Source organism: Mustela nigripes, chromosome 5, assembly GCF_022355385.1.
Source record: "Mustela nigripes isolate SB6536 chromosome 5, MUSNIG.SB6536, whole genome shotgun sequence".
Lineage (NCBI taxonomy): Eukaryota > Metazoa > Chordata > Mammalia > Carnivora > Mustelidae > Mustela > Mustela nigripes.
In genome coordinates, this window is record NC_081561.1 from 142990644 (window position 1) to 143008818 (window position 18175).

Sequence of the window (18175 nt, forward strand, 5' to 3'; positions counted from 1 at the left end):
AAAAACTTAATTTGAAACACTCTGGTAGCATACCCAGGAACCTGGCTGAAGCAAAACTATTTTACATATAGTAGTACACTTAAAAAAGCCAAACTTCAAAAAAAAAAATCACACAAATAAAATTCCAAAGAGCAAAAGATCACAATAGAGAAGTTACCTAGTATAGGAGGAAAGAAGCTATCATTAGTGAAAGTGGCAGAAATACAAAACTCAAGAATCCGACCAGCAAATGTTGTAGATACTGGAATGATCAGATACAGAGTACAAAATAAATATGTTTGATATGCTCCAAGAAATAAAAGTATGAGAAGTTTGGTAAAGGCATATGAGGTTATCATAATGAACCAGGCAGATTTGAAAAAGAAAACCTATTTCTTTTGTGCATTTTTCTGAATGCAAAGAAACCAATGATTAAAATTAGAAACTCAGTTGGAGAATTACATAGCAAATTAGATACAAATGATGGGAGAATTTGTAAACTGGAAGATGAAGCTGGAGAAATTCTACAGATTGCAGATCAGAGAGCAAACAGTAAAAAATATGAAAAGGAGAGTACAAGTTAGTGAGGAGACAGTGAGAAAGTCCACTTCTCTAGAGTTCCAGACCAAGATAGCAGAGGTCACGCAGGGGAAACAGTACTGAAGACAGAGGCAAGGAAAACAGATTAACTACAAAGAGGCTACAATTATTCTGACGGCAGATTTCTTTAACCCATGGGCGCTAGCAGACAGTAGTATAAGATCCACAAAGTACTAAGGAGAACCAGTCTACTTAGAGTTATAAATAAGCAAAATTAATTTTCAAAATAAGTATTAATAAAAACACTTTCAGACATAAGATGGGTATTTCTCATCAACAGGCCTTCACTAAAGGAAAAACCCAATAGGATCAAGTCCAAATGAAGACCTGAGTTACAAGAAGCAACTGTGAGCAAAGAAAATGCTTCTGTGTGGATATGACAAAACAAATACTGACTATATAAAACTATCAAAATCATGTTCACTTAATCAGTTTAAAGTATCGAGGTAGAACTAAAACGCTGGACAAGAACTGCATATAAGTAACAGAATTCAGTGACTCTAAGGTGCTGATATTATTTAGGCTGAGGGTCATTGATTTTGTCACATTAAGATGTTTACATTTCTAGTGTAAACTTTAAAAGAAAAGAAAGTATTTTGCTTCTGAATAAGCAAAAAAATAGAATCAATGGAAAAAGCAAACAAAAAGTCAAAAAAAAAAGCAAGAAATGGAAGGATGGAAATATAGAAAGACATCAAAAGTATCAAGTGGCAGAAATGATGACAAATAGCTCAGTACTCACAGTAGGTGTGAAGTGCATGGTCATCTAGAGAACGGGTTGGTAAAGGATGGCCCATTGGCCAAATCTGGTCTGCCACTATGGTGTAAAAAAAAAGTTTTATCGAAACAGTCATGTTCATTCATTTACATATTGCCCATTGTAGAATTGAGCTGCTGGCAGCTGCAGACGGAGGGTTTGTTTCCTGGCTGGCTGTCACCTGGGGGTCATTCTCAGCTTCTAGAGGCTTCCTGCATTCCCTTGGTCTTGGCTCCCTTGGCTCCTGCAAAGGTGAAGGAGGGGTCCTTCTCATGCTTCAGTATCTCCTGCCTCTTCTTCTGCTCCATCTCTCTGATTTCATCTAGAAAAATTTCCCTCCCTTTGGGGGCTCAGGAAATTAGGTGTGACCCAGTTGGATCATCTAGGAATCATCCCCAATCCTATTTGCAAAGTTCCTTCTGCTAGGTAAGGTACCATATTCCCAGGGGTCAGTGAGTAGGGTGCAGGCATCTAACTACTAAGGGCCATTGCTGGACCTACCATACCTGGCCCTGGTCTAGAGTGGGGTTCTTAACTTTTCTTTTTTGTGCCATGGTTCCCTTTGGCAGTCTTTGGACTTCCCAGGAAGTTTTAAATTGCAAAATGTAAAATTCAAAGGAGCCAGCTATCTTGAAATATGGTTATTAAATAATAGATTTTGGGGGGCATAGTACTGTATGTGTTTTGTTCTTGTTAACACATTAGTTAGCAGGATCCAGTGACTGATGTAAAATCACAATTATTTTGAGGTTGTGATGAGCATAAGTGATGTTTCAGGACATCTGTAGAAACTGTAACTTGATGTGACAATGTAAGTAACTTCTATTGGATTGAGCCACAGGTCGTGCTAAAATTACTCTTAAATTACTCTCGTTTATGGTCAGTGTTCCTAGTGAGGGAAATGTTGAATTTTAGTAAGGGATTAATTTGTGATAAAAGTATAGGTGCTTTCAAAAAACATTCATTAGATAGCAAGAAAAAGCAAATACATGTTAAAAACCCAAAGACACCCAACTTTTGTAGCAACATGGACGGGACTGGAAGAGATGATGCTGAGTGAAATAAGTCAAGCAGAGAGAGTCAATTATCATACGGTTTCACTTATTTGTGGAGCATAACAAATAGCATGGAGGACATGGGGAGATGGAGAGAAGGGAGTTGGGGGAAATTGGAAGGGGAGGTGAACCACGAGAGACTATGGACTCTGAAAAACAATCTGAGGGGTTTGAAGGGGCGGGGGGTGGGAGGTCGGGGTACCAGGTGGTGGGTATTATAGAGGGCACGGATTGCATGGAGCACTGGGTGTGGTGAAAAATAATGAATACTGTTATGCTGAAAAGAAAAAAAAACAAACCCAAAGACACACAGAAGGTGATTCATGTATGATGCAGGGCAATGGTCTCCCTGGGCAAAAGGGCGGTGAGCTGGCTAAGGGCTCACGGTCAGATGTCAGAGGTCGGCTCGAAGCTCTGCTTCTTACAGTGGGCGCGGTGCACGTGTGTTCACTTTACTTCTTGAAAATCATTATTCCTTTGCTTAATATACTGCTTTATAGTATATTATGCATGCACATATCTAATGTGTTTAATTTTTCATATTAAAACCCAAATCTTACTTTAAATATGTATGTGGAAATTACAGTAAGTTTTAAATTCTCTCATTTTTGGTACTATTATGTGATTGCAATCACTATTTAAAGGTAGATAATTTCAAAAATCTCATTTCAAAATGTACATACTCATTAAGAAAATTTTGAGAGATGAAGGATTAAAAGATGATACAAATCATCTGCAGCCCCTCACCAGACAGAACCACTGTCTACAGTTTTATGCCTATATTTTCAGTCTTTTAAAAATTTTACAAATACTATACATATTATTTTTGTAATCCACATTTTTTTCCTTTAAAATACATCATGAACCTTTCCCCATATCATTTATAGAGGTGTGTGTGTGTGTGTGTGTGTGTGTTTGTGTGGACAGAATTTTAGTTTGCATTTTTTTCCAGGGTCTGAATGCATCCAGCTTCCTTAATCTCAAAATGTGGGTCTTCTTATCGGTCTAAACAACCTCGAGATACATGTTTTTATAGAGGAGTCTGTACTTCTCATGACAATTCCTCAGCAGAATTCCCCTGGGTGGAAGTTTCGGCCTCTGGACATGTACATATGTTGCCAAATTAAAAGCATTTTCAGGGGCCCCTGGGTGGCTTAGTCAGCCTTCTGCTCAGGTCATGATCCTGTGGTCTTAGAATTGAGCCTCGAATGAGGCTTCCTGCTCCGCTGGGAGTCTGCTTCTCCCTCCCTCTGCCTCCCTCTCCGTCCCCCCTTCCTGACTCGTGCTTTCTCTCTCTCTCAAACAAATAAAATCTTTAAAAATAAAAGAAGCATTTTCAGCTGGGTGAATAAAATGTTTATTTTGACAAAGGATATTATGCTCTCCCCAAGAAAAAGATTCAGAGAGTGACTTCAAGAAGCTTCAGACTCTATCAACAGCACATTACTGAAAGTTGATCAAGAACCAGAGGGGCACCTGGGTGGCTCAGTGAGTTAAGCCTCTGCCTTCAGCTCAGGTCAGGATCTTAGGGTGCTGGGATTGAGCCCCGCATCGGGCTCTCTGCTCAGTGGGGAGCCTGCTTCCCCCCGCCTGCCTCTCTGCCTACTTGTGGTCTCTGTCAAATAAATAAGTAAAATCTTTAAAAAAAAAAAGAACGAGAAAACTGGATTTCTATTGATATGCTTGATCTTTCGGAGAAGGATAAAAATCATGGCATACAAAGAGAAATAATTTCCTGTCAAAATATCAGCTTTCTCTGTCTTCTTTCCTGATCCCCAGAGCGTGGAGGACAAGAGCAGGGTCAGAGGGGATGCACGAGCATTGCTCCCCAATGGCTGTGCACCTAGCAGCCCCAGCTCAAGGTCCCTTGGGATAGGGTGCTGACAACTCCACACCTGGGAGGAGTAACAAAACACTTCTTGTGTAACCACGTGCACGCTGGAGTGAAGCGAAACGGCTGGGCCAGTCGGCCTGCAGTATCTCAGCGGAGCGGGAGGTATAGCTAAGAAGGTTTTGATTCATGGGAGAAGAGAGGAAAGGAACATGCTAGAGCAGCAATTTCTGTTTTCACCTTCAAGGTTTTGCTTTGTCAGCATTTCCTGTCTAGACTCCGGGTTTCGAAGACTTTTGCATAGGGAAGAAAGCACACCTCTTCTTCATTTTAAATGCATGGACAGTTTCTCCAGCTTTGGAAACTCTGAAGCGCCTATTACTCATTCTAGAGGCCGGCCAGGATCTGGAGCCTTGGGCTGGCACCTCCTGGGCTGAGCGTGGACTGCTGCAAATGGATCCGGGGCTTCCCCAGGATGCGGACAGGGAGAAGAGCCCCGGGTGGGCCAGTGGGGTGGGGTGCGGTCCTCAGAGAGGTGGTGGGAGGGGGCACAGGGGACAAGCTTCTCGTGTTGATAGGGTGACCATGCGTCTTAGCTTGCTGTGTGTCTGAGGCATTGTTTTATGCTGATTGCTTTGACATGTGGGGCACCCTGGACACCAGAGGGACCGCCCCTCCCAAGGGACAGTAAACAACTCTAGCATGACCTTCATGGGCAAACCAACCGATCCAGAGCCCAGCTGCCTCCTCTAATGGGCTCCTACACTCCTGACCACCATTCCCCTGTCCTAATCACATCTGGGCCAGGTCCTAGACGACGAAGGACAGCTCCTGTCCCCCAGAGCGCACTGAAATTGTTCAAACCAGCTGATCCAAAGCCCGTTCGCCCTGCCTTACCCATTCCTTCCCATGGAGACCACAGTCCATGCTTCCCCTGCTTCCTCTGACTCCTGAGCAGCCCCGATGCTTCTCCGAGGGGCCCTGCAGGGTGTCGCCTGCCTCTCCTCTCGGGTCTGGGAGGAACAGACTCTTCTTTTCCAGGCCGTCATTTCCTAATCTGCTGGGCTTCGGGCACTCGAGGGAAAAAAATCTATCTTAAAACACCCAGGATCTCTACCTATTGTCCCATGAAATTATCGAGATGCCCTCTGTCTCAGAGGGTCCCGGCTGGGAGGATAGATCGCTGCGTGTCGTGCTCATCAGCCACCCCATCTAGGGCTTGCAGCAGGGCTGGGGGCCTGAGCTCCTCCCGCCACACAGCGAGCACTCACACTCAGTAAAGCCTCACTAGCTGGCTGACCCTTCCCTCCGCAGAGCATCACCACACACTTCCGGACGGCTGTAGCTCCCTGCTTCCTGTCCGCTCTCGTTACTGGGGAACAAGCCCTACCATACTGTACCTGGAAGTGAAGAACAAGAGAGACAAAATGGACTGGCCAAGGAGCAGGGCCAGGCGAATCTGAGAAGAGCTTTGGCTAGCCAGGGACCTAGTTCTAGGCTCTGACGGTGAGCGGTGCATCAGGACACGGATCAGCTCAAGAAGACGGCTAGAGTATCACCACATTTTATACACGTAGGGGATGACATAGTAAATCTCGCAATTAATCGAGGCTAGTGATAGCCCCAACCACATATGAACGAAAACACGATTGTGTTACAAATTCTGGACACCAAATCTGACCAACAAGGAGAGAATTTAACGAACTGCCGAAGTGCCAGGTTCTAGCCCGAGTGCTTCACGGTTCAATATTTAGGTGTTGTGGTCGCCTAAGTCGCGAGATTAGATTTCAGACAAGTCAGGGAGAGAATGAGTATGAAGTCATTCTATCTGAGATCATAACAGCAGGTCTAAGCCCACAGGGCTGCAAAGGTGAAAAGAGAAGACACAAGCACTGCGGTTTCAGACCCAACGTTCACAGCAAACACATTCAAAACAGGCCAATGAAAATGCTGCCCAACACGTATCCCTGGGCATCCTTTCCCAGCCCCTAGTGCTGGCTGAGCTCACAACGGGCGCTCCAAGCCTCGGGACAGACTGAGCCAATGACTGCAGCGCTCGGCTGCAAGGGTTATTGGAAAAACGGGGCTTCTCGTCTCAGAATGTGAAAACCCAGTGGAGTGGATAAGACACGACCTGGGATGTGCCCCTTTATGAGAGCAGCCGGTATTTGGCAGCAACGCCAGTCTCCTGGGAGAGGGTGCGCAGAGGATTCTGGAAGGGTGGAGAGACTCAAAGGAAGTGAGTATCCAAGCAGGAGCTTTCACAAGTGGTGGGCAGAATTTGAATAGATAAACGGGGCCACTTTAGACAGAGGGAATGGCCTGACTACATACTAGGGGTGTGACAAATATTAAGTAAACCATCGTGAGTGAACAGGGCAGGAAACAGAAGGAAAGCCCCTGTTCAGGAGGGCTCCAGGGGTCATGTGCAAAGTAGCAAGAGAGAGAAGCCTGACGTGTTAGGGGACACAGACATTATTCCATATGTGAAACACAGAAAGTTGTAGGCATACTGCACATGGTCTTAAACAGGTTGTTTTTGTTAGAATAAGAGGTGTCATTTACTGAGAACCTACTATGTGCCAAACACACTGTATCTAACACCTTTAATCCTTGCAATAACCCCACACATGAAATCATGCAAAGGCTACCCTTGTTTTGCAGATGCGGAAAATGAGCCTGGAGAGGTTGTGTCACCTCCCCAAGGAGACGCAGCTGGAAAGGCACACGTAGCTCTTGTTTGCTTCCTAAGCCTCGGTGCTCCCACTGCACTGTGGTCCTTCCAGGGCCTGTGTGGAGCCACGGGCAGACCTGGAGTGCGGGGAGGGCATTCGGTGTAAAGCCTGGAGCAGCAGGAGGGCAGGCTCTCGCTGGCGCTGGCCGGTCCCCCTGCACCACAGTGGGGACAACTTAGCAAACTAAGGAGGGACGCACGGGAAGAAGATGTCGTATGGGGAAAGGATGAGCTGCTGGCCCACGGCGTCCTGCCCACGGCGTCCGGCCCACGGCATCCTGTCCCCGGCTGGGCAGCCCGGTGTGGACATCCCTGCGGCAGCTGAAGGTGTGGGTATCAACCCCAGGGACCCGAGGCGGGGTCAAGAGAGAGCTCAGTGCCCACTCTGCAGAGAGAAGCCTAAAGCTTCGGAGGGCTTAGGAGCCCGCGTGAGACAAGAAGCCAAGAACCCGGGTGGAGATGCCCGCGTGCAATCATCGGAGACAAGAGAGGAGAAAGCCTGGGGCAGCAGAGATCCCCCAGCACCTCAGGAACAAGGCAGAATGGTGACTGTGAAATGCTTTTTAGTGTCATGGGACGGGAGTCTCTGTCTCCTGGGACAGGGAACTCTTACTACCCACAACCGAGTAGGGCCCAGGTGTTTTAGAGCCTTGAAAAATTAGAAGTTAACTCAGAGAAAATTGCTAAGGTATGATTTTTTTTTCTTTTTTTTTTTTGGTGGCAGAGGTGATGCCTCCCCTGCCCCCACCCCCAGAGGCATTAAGCGGTTCCGTGCATCACTTAGAAGCCGTATCGCAGAATCCTTTCCCGATAAATGATAGGGCGTTCCACTTCTCAGATGCGCATGGAGTCAGCCGTCTGGTCCTTTGGCCTGTCTTCCCGCTGAGTCCGGGAATCCTTCAGTGTGGGCTGACACAAAGCTGCGTGTCTAGGCACCGAGCTGTGACCCCCGCGAGGGCGCGGTTTGCGGTCCGCAGCGCGCAGGTGCCGCGCGGGGGGAGGCCGGCAGCTCTGGGATCTTGGAGCCAGGACGGGAAGGGTTTGAGGAACCAACCGTGATGCTGTTTCTCGGACATGAGGAAGGGCGCTCTCCCTGTCAGGGGCTTCACGGGGATCTTGGATTTAGCGGCTGTAGCCTCCCTGGAAGGCGGGTTTGGGTGTCGACCATTTCTGCTGCCAAGGCTTCAAGAGACGACTGGACTGGGTCGCAGTCTGAGCAGCAGAATCGGAAGGGAACCCTGGGCTCTCCGATTTCATATCCGTGCTCTTGCCACTACCATTTGTTTCTTTTGCTGGGTGTCACATGTACGAAGAGGACTAAGGGGCTGAAGGTCATGACAAGGTCATGAGCAGCCAGCAGGGGAGACGGAGAAACCTTCGCTTCCCAGCCCAGAGCCACGGGGCCCCGCATGCTCCCGCTCTTTCTGGCTCTCACTTCCACGTGGCCTCTTGAAACCGTTCTAGAAAGGACATGAGTGAGAGCCCAACTGCCAAAGCCCATGCCTTCTCTTTGTCCTTATGATCTCTGAGTGTCCCCCTGCAGCTTCCACCTCGGGCCTGCCTTCCTCTCTGGCAGGACAGAGTCACCAAGGAGGCCCTCGGGGGGCCACAGCACCTCATCAAAGTTACCCTTACTGCTTCCTGGCTTCTTCTGTTGGATCCACATGGAAGAAGGAGATGACGGACCACCATCATCTCTCACTGAGACCCTCATCACTGCTATAGCTCTCGCTGACACTGGGGAACCGAGAAACACAGCCCCGAACATCCTTCTAGTGGGCTATGGGTGCCCAAGTGACAGTTTGTGTTAGACCTTTGGGGGTATAGCTCAGTGGTAGAGCATTTGACTGCAGTTTGTGTTAGACCTTTGACTAACAATCCCAGGGAAAAGGGCTGTTATCAAGCCCTTTCTAAGGACATGAGCATGTCTTAGCCTAGCATCCTTTTGGAATGTCTTCGATACTGCTGTTCAAATCCCTCTGGAATGATTGCAAGCAATGGCCAGACGCCCACAGCTTCAGGATCATGGAAAGGTGTTTTTTTTGTTTTGTTTTGTTTTTTAAATAAATACAGATTCTTATGCTCATACCCTGGGGATCCGGATTCAGTAGGTCTGGATTTGAATCTTTAAGAACAGCTGGGGGGTTGTGAGTTGCTGGGAGGTTTGGGGCCATCTCCCTCGGTTGGCTGGATAAACTTTTTCTCTGTTAGACTTCAGTCTCGAGCTACAAAGCAGGGCCTTGTTACTGTGTTGCCAGCTGTGAAGGTCTTGGGTGATTCAGCACTATCACCCTCCCCTGCCATGGCCTGTGTCTCATATAGGGCAGTGTAACGATTAGGTTAACTTCATGGGCCTCTGTGCCTGCTGACTGTTGGCCCGTCAAGAGACGGGATGGTGTGTGCTGTGGGGGTGGGAGCGGGATGGGGCAATTCCCTCTCCTCACATACTAGATGGCTGGACACAGCAGCTTCCTGTCCCTCTCCTCACATACTAGATGGCTGGACACAGCAGCTTCCTGTCCCTCTCCTCACATACTAGATGGCTGGACACAGCAGCTTCCTGCATTGTCCTATATAGCTTCAAAATTGCTTTAGCAAGGAAAATGTTGGCCTGCCAGCCAATCTATAGCTAAAGAGGGGACCATGGTTTTTGCTTATATGGTGGGGGGGAAAATATTTATTTATTTATTTGACAGAGAAAGACACAGTGAGAGAGGGAACACAAGCAGGGAGAGTAGGAGAAGGAGAAGCAGGGAACAGGGAGCCTGACACCAGGCTTCACCCCAGAACCCGGGATCATGACCTGAGCCGAAGGCAGACACTTAATGATGAGCCACGCAGGCGCCTCTGGAAAAAAATTTCTTTAAAGATTTTAATTATTTGCGAGAGAGTGAGAGAGCACACACAAGCGGAGGGAGCAGCAGGCAGAGGGAGAGGGAGCAGCAGGCTCTCCGCTGAGCAGGAGCTGAAACCATCACCCCCGAGTTAAGTCCCAGCTTCACTCTTTCCCTGCTGCGTAACTGGGTGGTGGCCGGACGCAGGCTCGGCTCCTCTGTGATGTGAAGAACGTGGTAGATCCTTCCAGGGCTGGTGTGAGTCGGTAAGACAAACGGGCAGAGGAGGTCGTACGAAGCCTGGTACACCTGAACGCGAACTTCCTGCTTCCTGCTACCGTCATCGCGATGATTTTGTTGTCATCACCTCCATCCCTTTCATCGTCCCCTTCCGCATCATCCGTCACCGCCTTCAACACCATCACCTCTGGCTGACGGAGACGGGAACGTCAGACTATGCGCGTTCGTACAAACTCGAAAAGAAGCTGCGAGTCTGGACTGGCCTTCACTGTCTTTTGGACAATGCAGGTAAATCAAAGGGTCCTCAGGCACATTTTAAAATCTGCGCCTGGGGCTTGTTGCTATATATATATAGATATCTATATATCTATATAGATATCTATATATATATCTGTAAGTTAGACCACGGAGAGACTGTTCGCACGTGTGTTGTCTTTGAGGCTTGAAGCAACTTATCTGTGACATCTGTTTAGACAACATTTGGAAAAGTAAATCCTAATTCTGAAAGTCAAGTTCAAATCTATTTTCCAAAAAGGATGTGATTGCCATTAATGGCTGAAGATACGGTCGGCTTAATTCAGATGTGAATGCTTTCGGGCGAATGTCAGCTTGGAAGTGTCACCCGACTCATCAAAACTGAATGCCCAGATAACATCACTTCTAGGCAATTACTGCCAACTCCCACCTCTGCAGACGGCAGGCAGCCTTCCGGTCTTTCCCAGAACCCCAGCACATCTAACAGGTGTGTTAGAGGAAGGCCACTTCTTGTGAGCAGTCTGCCCCCTGCTGGTGAGTCAGAGCATTGCCTTACCTTTCAGGCCTAAAGGTGACAACAGAATTTGTTCTCACATTTTATTTTATTTTTTTTTGTTCTTCTTTATTGTTCTCACATTTTAAAAATTATTACTGTCTCTTTTGGGGTAATATATATACATATTATTATTAATAATATATAATTTAAAATAGGAATATATATTAGTAATTTCTATGTATGTATTATATACCTATGGATATAGACACAGAACATACATATGTATTTAAGAACTCATTGGAGCACTGGTATGTGATAGAGTGTCTGACTGAGGGATGTGCTAGGCTTCACTCTCACCACTGAGTTCCAAACTTCACGAGCCACACTTTTAAGTGAAATTTAGAAGAATATTTTAATGACAATACCAATGGCAATTTCTGCCAGATGTGCAATATGTACCCCGAGCACTGTTGGGCTGGATGTCTACAGTCCTGCCCAGTGGGACCTTAAGTGCTTCGCAGAAGGAAAGCAAAATAAAGAATATCTATTAGCCTCTTCTGAGATTGATGGAGAAATGGAACAGCATAAATATTAAGTAGCAAGATTATTAATAGGTATCACTTATCAGACTTTAAAAAAAAAGATTTTATTTATTTATTTGACAGAGAGACAGATCACAAGCAGCAGAGAGGCAGGCAGAGAACGAGGGGGAAGCAGGCTCTCTGTCAAGCAGAGAGCCTGATGCGGGGCTCCATCCCAGGTCCCTGAGATCATGACTTGAGCCGAGGGCAGAGGCTTAACCCACTGCGCCAACCAGGTGCCCCTATTGGGTGTTTTAAAGTGTTTTGTGTTCCAACTATTATTACGAGTTGACATATGGGGAATCATCTACACTTGATCAAGGAAGATAAGCTAATTTGGATTTTTGGTAACGAAGATCTCTAGTTCATGGCTTGCTTAGCGAAGTAATTAACTAAAATTTCAACATAGACGCGGGATTTTGAATATGGAAGCACCACTCACGCAAAAAGGAAGCCAGAGCAGAGAACACAGCCTTGTCCTCTGTGTCAAGTGAGGCCATCCTAGTTGAAAGCAGACTATTATTTTTGCTGTAGCTGACACCAAAATCTATTCATTCCGTAAGCAAATGTCGGGCACCTGTGATGTGCGAGACACTGTCCCAGGTACTACAGACGCATTAGCAAACAAAAGGGAGGACAAACAATCAAACAACAAACCAAAACATCCCTGCCTTGTGGCACTTCCATTAGTAGAAGGGGCTTCTCTGACTGGGCGTGTCTCAGCATCAGCTGGAGGGTCCCTGAAACACAGAATCGCTGCATGACCTCCCGACAGCACCAGCCCAGTTTCTGAATCAGGTCTGGGTAGGGCCCGAGAGCTTGCGGTGTATGTACGCGGGGGTGGGGATGGATGGGGACAGATCTGCTTCATCCCGCACACATTCTGATTTGTCAGGCTCCGAGCTAGGCATTATGTGTGCATCATTTCAATAAATCTGCCCGATTTTACAGTATCCCATTACAGACAAGGAAAGCATGGTGTCAAGAGATTACATGAGGCACTTAATAATGGCTACAACTAACGTATGGGTCAAGATTCTCCAGGGAGACCTAACCAACAGGATATATATATGTATGTATAAAATACACAGATTCATTTTAAGGAGTTGGCTCCTGGGACTGTTGGAGCTGGCAAGCCCTGTATTTGTAGGGCAGGCGACCAGGGTTTCTGTTTTACGGTCTTGAGGCAGCATTCTTTCTTCTCTGGAAAACCTCCATCTTTGCTCTTAAGAGTCTCAACTGATTGGTCGAGGCCCACCACATTATGGGTACCTCTTTTACTTAAAGAAATAAACACCTGGAAATGGAATGTTGGCCAAATCTAAAAAAGCGTTCACATCAATGACTAGACTAGCGTTGGACAGACCCACTGGGCTCCACTGCCTAGCCCAGGGTCACAGAAAGTAACCACGACGGCTTGTCGTGGCTGAACCTCATTTTCAAGACCAGATCTGTTGGACTTCAAAGCCCTTCTGCCTTGCCTTGGATTCCTCACAGAGTAAGGCCGGGCCGACGAGAGATGCCCAGGCAGTTCTCGCTGAGAGAAATGAAATGAAAATTTGGAAAACAGAAGTGAGCGATTTAAACGTGCAAGCCCTTGGGGCTTGCGCTGGGCGGGGGCTTAATTTGTTAGGAGGTAATCACATGGAGCAGAAGAACCATTTCCCCACAAAGGGCCATCCAGGGGTCCTGCGTGTGACATGAATTCTCCCCGCCCCCGCCCCATTGTTAATCTATCCGTGAGGGAAGGATTTACCGCAGCCAGTGGCCAGCTCTTAGCTCTTCATACCTGCCCTTCGCTCGGAGATGCTGCTCCTGTGAAAACAGTCCTTTGATTCTCCTGTCCCTGTGGTCAGTCCAAAGTGGTAAATGCTCCTTGTCCCGCCTCCCCCCCCCACCCCCGCCCAATTTCATTTTGGCCGCTGGTTCTTGCCAATTATCTTTTCCCTTAAGGGTTTGGCGCCATCTGGTGAAGGAGCGGGTGCTCTGCAGCCATGTGTCCCCTCTTCCCGCCGCTTCCCACAGAATGTCCTCCTTGGGAGGAGTAAAAGTCTCCGGTGTGGGGTGTGTTTGTGGGGGGCATGGGGAGTGAGGGGGTGCATGTGTGTGTGTGTGTGTGTGTGTGTGTGTGTGAGGTTCTGTCTGTTACACAGGATACAGACCAGCAAATAAGGGAGAGGAGTCTACACCTGGCCCTGCTCTAGCAGGTTGGCCGGCATCCCCGCTCCCCTCCTGGATCCAGAAGCCGCAGAGGCAGCCCCCGGCCCATGAGCCTGCCCCTGCCCGGGGACGTGCTCAGAGCCGGGCTGCTGAGGATGGGGGCTCTGGGAAGCTCTCTGGGAGGAGGGCCAATCTCTGGTTGGGGCTGAGGTGAGGGAGCTCAGGCCGCCTGGTCTATTGTGTTCCCCAGCGTGAACACCAAGCTGGGGAGGCTTCCAGAGAGAGGGGGAGGCCCCACGGGAGAGGCTGGGCCCCAGGAAGTGCTGCGGCCAGGAGCCCAGCGTGGCCTCTTCCTGGAGTGAAGGCTCCGGACCACAAGGAAGCAGTCTGCGGGGCGGGAGGGTCCCTGGAGAGACAGAGACCTGGTCTGTGTGGTCAGGGTCTGCCTCTGAGGCCCGGCCCCTGTGTCAGAGTGCGCGTGCATCTGTGTGTGCGTGTGTGTACGCGTGTGCCTGCACGCCATCCTTTGTCCTTGGGTGTCATCTTTCATTTTCTCTCTCTGTCATGCCTGACATTTTTAGCATTCAGCCTTAAAAATACCCGAAGCCCAGGTTTTACCGTTTTGCAGTACTTTACAACCTATAAAGTGATTCACATGCCTGCTCGTTTCCTTATTTATAGCTCAGGAGATCTGACTGGCCCCATGTGGCAGGGGAGGAACCATGGCTGCTAGAATCTGAGGGACTTGCTTGCAGGTGGGGAAGACGGGAACCAGGTCCGGTGAGTGAGTACCAGCCCCGGTTCGGTGAGTGAGTACCAGCCCCGCTCCCCTCGCAGGCTAAGTGCTTGGGAAATGGGCGACAGAGGGCACGGGGGTCCAGGCACTCACTCAGCTCCCTTGGCACTGAGCCACGTGCTGGGACACACCCGCAGGGGTGCATCGCCATCACCGGCGCCCGCGCTCGGCGCCAGCCCCTGAAGGCTTCAGGGAAGTGGTCACCAATAAAGCTGCTTTACTTAAACCAACAGATGATTCCGGAACTACACACCTAAATAACCGGGACCTGCACTTCTGGGAGAATAAAGTTCACCCGGCTCCCAGTTCTGGAAGGCGCATGTGCGGAGCACAGAAAACGTCCAAGACATAACGGGGATGAGATACGGAGGCAAAACAGATCCAGGTATCCAGGCTCCTCTGAGCGTCCTGGAATCATTCTCCTTCCCGGGGAGGCACCCCTCCCGGCCTCTGGCTGAACACGCGAGGAGGGGGAGGCTGGGGTAGGGACCACAGCTGAGTGGGGCGCGACTGGACCATCTGCTTGGCTCCAGCCTGGGGATCCCCGCGCAGGTGCCCTGGGCACCCCTCCCTTTATCCGCTGAACACCTGCTCTCCGACATCCAAGCGAGTCGGCTCCCCCTGCACTCCCCAATTTTGCCGCAGTGTTTCTTCGTCCAGGGAAGGGCACCACCGTCTGCCCAAGTCAGAAGTCCGAGCACTGACTTGAACTTCTGCTTCTATCATCCTGTCTTCTTGCTCATTGACAGGGTCCGCAGCCCCGATGTCCAACCCCGACGTCCAACCCCACATCTTGGTGGTCCTGGCTGCCCTCCCCAGTACACCGGGCATCTCTCAGGGATTGCCTCTGGTGGTGGACGGCTGCCACATTGGGCCCCACAGCAGCTGCTGGGAACTTTGGTTGCTGCTGGTTCTCCACTGAGACGCTATCCAGCACTTTCCCTCAAAGAGCACTTGTGGATGTGGGGACAGGCCACCTCCAGTGACACAGATGCATGCTAAAGGCCAGCCTCTGGTTGCCCTGCAAGTCGAGAGCCACCTGACTTCCCAGCTCCACCCCGTCTTCCATGCAGACGGAGCCTCCTTCTGCTCAGTCCTGCCTCCTGCTGCTGCTCTGCTGCTGCCCCGGTCAGCGCTTCCCAAGACCCTCCTGTGTGCAAGTCTCAGAGGCTGTTTCCCTGGGAACCTGACCTATGGGAGCTCCGTCTATGGCAGGAGCCGTCCTAGGACACCAACTGGAGGTAGAGACCTACCGGCTGGTGGCCATAAAAGAGGCTGTTACTGGTGGCCAGCGAGCACCGGCAGCCTCGAGGGAGTCCAGAGCTGCAAAGCGCCGTGCCGAGGGCTGGGCTGCCCTGAGAGCATCCTGTCTCTGGCCACGCACTCATGGCGTTCAATGTCTGTGCTGGGAAAAGACCACAGGGAGCCTACTGCAAGCCAGAGGAGAGTCACAATGGTGGTATCTGGGGCTCTGCCGCTGCGAGTTAGGCACCATTTGGAATAAAGCTCCTGGCGTGCTTCGGAGCCCTGCGGGGCAGGAGCGCTCACGCAGCAGTCCTTGTGATAGCGAAGGGTCATGTTCAGTAGTCGTGGCTTCAGCATGGCACACGACCCCGAGTTTGGACCATTGGGGATGAGAGGGATGCAAAAGTCTGGCCCCTGTGATGCAGAGGGACTCGGAAGGACCGCTCCTGCGCCAGAGCTCCTCACAGGACTGTCGTAGCTGCCCCACCGTTCAGCCCTGCTCCCGTCGCTCTGCACGGAGCTCCCCAGAGCGCCCTCCGCACACCTGCTCTCAAACCCCCGGTCACAGGGTCTGCTTCCTGACAACTATTACAGTTCCCTACTGTTTCTCCTACTGCAGCTGGTGATTCTTTTTTTTTTTTTTTTTTTCTTTTTAAAAAAGGATTTGTTTATTTTTAGAGGGAGAGAGAGAGAGGGAGAGCACGAGCAGGGGAAGGGACAGAGGGAGAGGGAGATGGAGAATCCCAAGCAGCCTCCCTACTGAGTGCAGAGCCCAATCACCCTGAGATCATGACCTTAGTGGAAACCAAGAGTCAGATCCTCAACCAACTGTGCCACCCGGGCACCCCTCTGGCGATCTTTCAAAAACACCCATCTGACGGTGTCGAACTTCTTCAAACCCTTCAACACCTTTCCAGTGCCCTTAGTTCCCACTTCCTTGACATGGCTCGTAAGAGCCTTTATTGGCTACCCTCTGCCTATTTCTCCAGCTCGGTCTGTTGCTACCGCCGCCAACACCTTATGCCGTGATCACACCGCGCTGCTCTCGCTTCTCTGAATACGTCTCGCATCTCCATCTCTAGAACTCTGCGTACTTTGTCTCTGCCTAGAGCATCCTTAAGTCCTGTCTTTGTCTGGATAGCTTATCTTCTCAGTCTCAGACTTCATTTCTTGTGACCAATTCCTTGAACGTCTTAGAAAACTAGGTGTCATAGCGTCCTCAATTTCCCTGATTGTGCCTCTCAGCAAATAGTGTTTAATTATTTGCTTATTTGTTTCTCTATGTCACTAGATTATGAACCTCATATATTACCCTGTGAGAGAGAGAGAGAGAACCCTTCAGTTCTACTCAATTTACACTACAGAGTCACCACTTAGAGTCACCAGGTTATATATGTGATCATAGGAACTTGTATCTTATGCTGAAAGTTTGTACCCTTTTACCAACCTCTCCCTATTTTTACCATCCTCTAACCCTGGCAACTACTTTTCTACTCCCTGTTTCTATGGGTTTGAGTTTTGTTTCTCTTTTTTTAGTCCACATCTATGTGATACCGTGCAGCATTTGTCTTTCTCTGTCTGCCTTATAATGCCTTCTAATGCCCAGTTTCATTCATGTGGTTGCAAATGACTTAATTTCCTCTTTTTAAAAGAGACTGAATAATAACTCATTGCATATATATATATATCTATAGATATATAAATATCTATAGATATATAAAATTTATATATCTATAGATATATATATGCAATGAGATATATATATATATATATATATATATATATATATATATATATTTCCCTTCTTTAAGCTTTCAACTGTTGACAGATCCTTAGGTTGTGTCTGTGCCTTGGCTACTGTGAATAACGCTGCTATGAACATGGGAATGCAAATATCTTCTTGAGATGATTTTCCTTCCTTTGAATATAGACTCAGAAGTGGAAATGCTGGATCATACTGTAGTTCTAATTTGAATTGTTTGGGAGCCCTCCATTCTGTTTTTCACAGTTCCTTTTCTTCACACCCTTGCTAGCATTTGTTATCTCTTGTCTTTTTGATACTCTGTGGTTTTGATTTGAATTTCCCTGATGTTTAATGATGTTGAACAGCTTTTCATGGACCTGTTGGCCATTTGTATGTCTGATTTTTGCATACTGACACCCTGCAACTTTACTGAAGTCGTTTATTAGTTCTAACAGGTTTTTGGTGAATCTTTTGAGTTTTCTGTATGTAAAATCATGCCATCTGTAAATACAGATCCTACTTTTTCCTTTCTTATTTGGATGCCTTTCATTTATTTTTCTTGGTTAATTGCTCTTGATGGGACTTCCAGTACTATGTTGAATAAAAATGATGGACATCCTTGTCTTGTTCCTGATCTTAGAGGAAAAACTTTTCCACTTTTCACCATTGAGTATGATGTTACCGGTGAGCTTGTCCTAGATGGCCTTTGTTATGCTGAGCTATGTTCTCTATACACAGTTTGTTGAGTGTTGTTATCAGGAATGGATGTTAAATTTTGTCAAGCGCTTTTTCTCCATCTATCGAGAAGCTCATATGATTTTTATCCTTCATTTTGTTAATGTATTATGTTGACTGGTGGATGTTGAAC

At 48.2% G+C, this 18175-nt stretch overlaps 1 protein-coding gene across 3 annotated transcripts in view; it reads right to left on the bottom strand.

Moving 5' to 3' along the window:
- PRKN (parkin RBR E3 ubiquitin protein ligase) overlaps positions 1 to 18175 on the bottom strand; it is a 1295868-nt gene that overhangs the window by 17122 nt on the left and 1260571 nt on the right. Inside the window, exon 11 of one of the 3 annotated variants that reach the window (XM_059401392.1) lies at positions 1321 to 1396. The exons of the other annotated variants lie outside the window; for them this stretch is intronic. Coding sequence (XP_059257375.1) covers positions 1346 to 1396 — 51 coding nt within the window. The 3' untranslated portion in view covers positions 1321 to 1345. Of the gene's footprint in view, positions 1 to 1320; positions 1397 to 18175 lie in introns of those variants that run through there. 3 annotated transcript variants of the gene reach the window in all.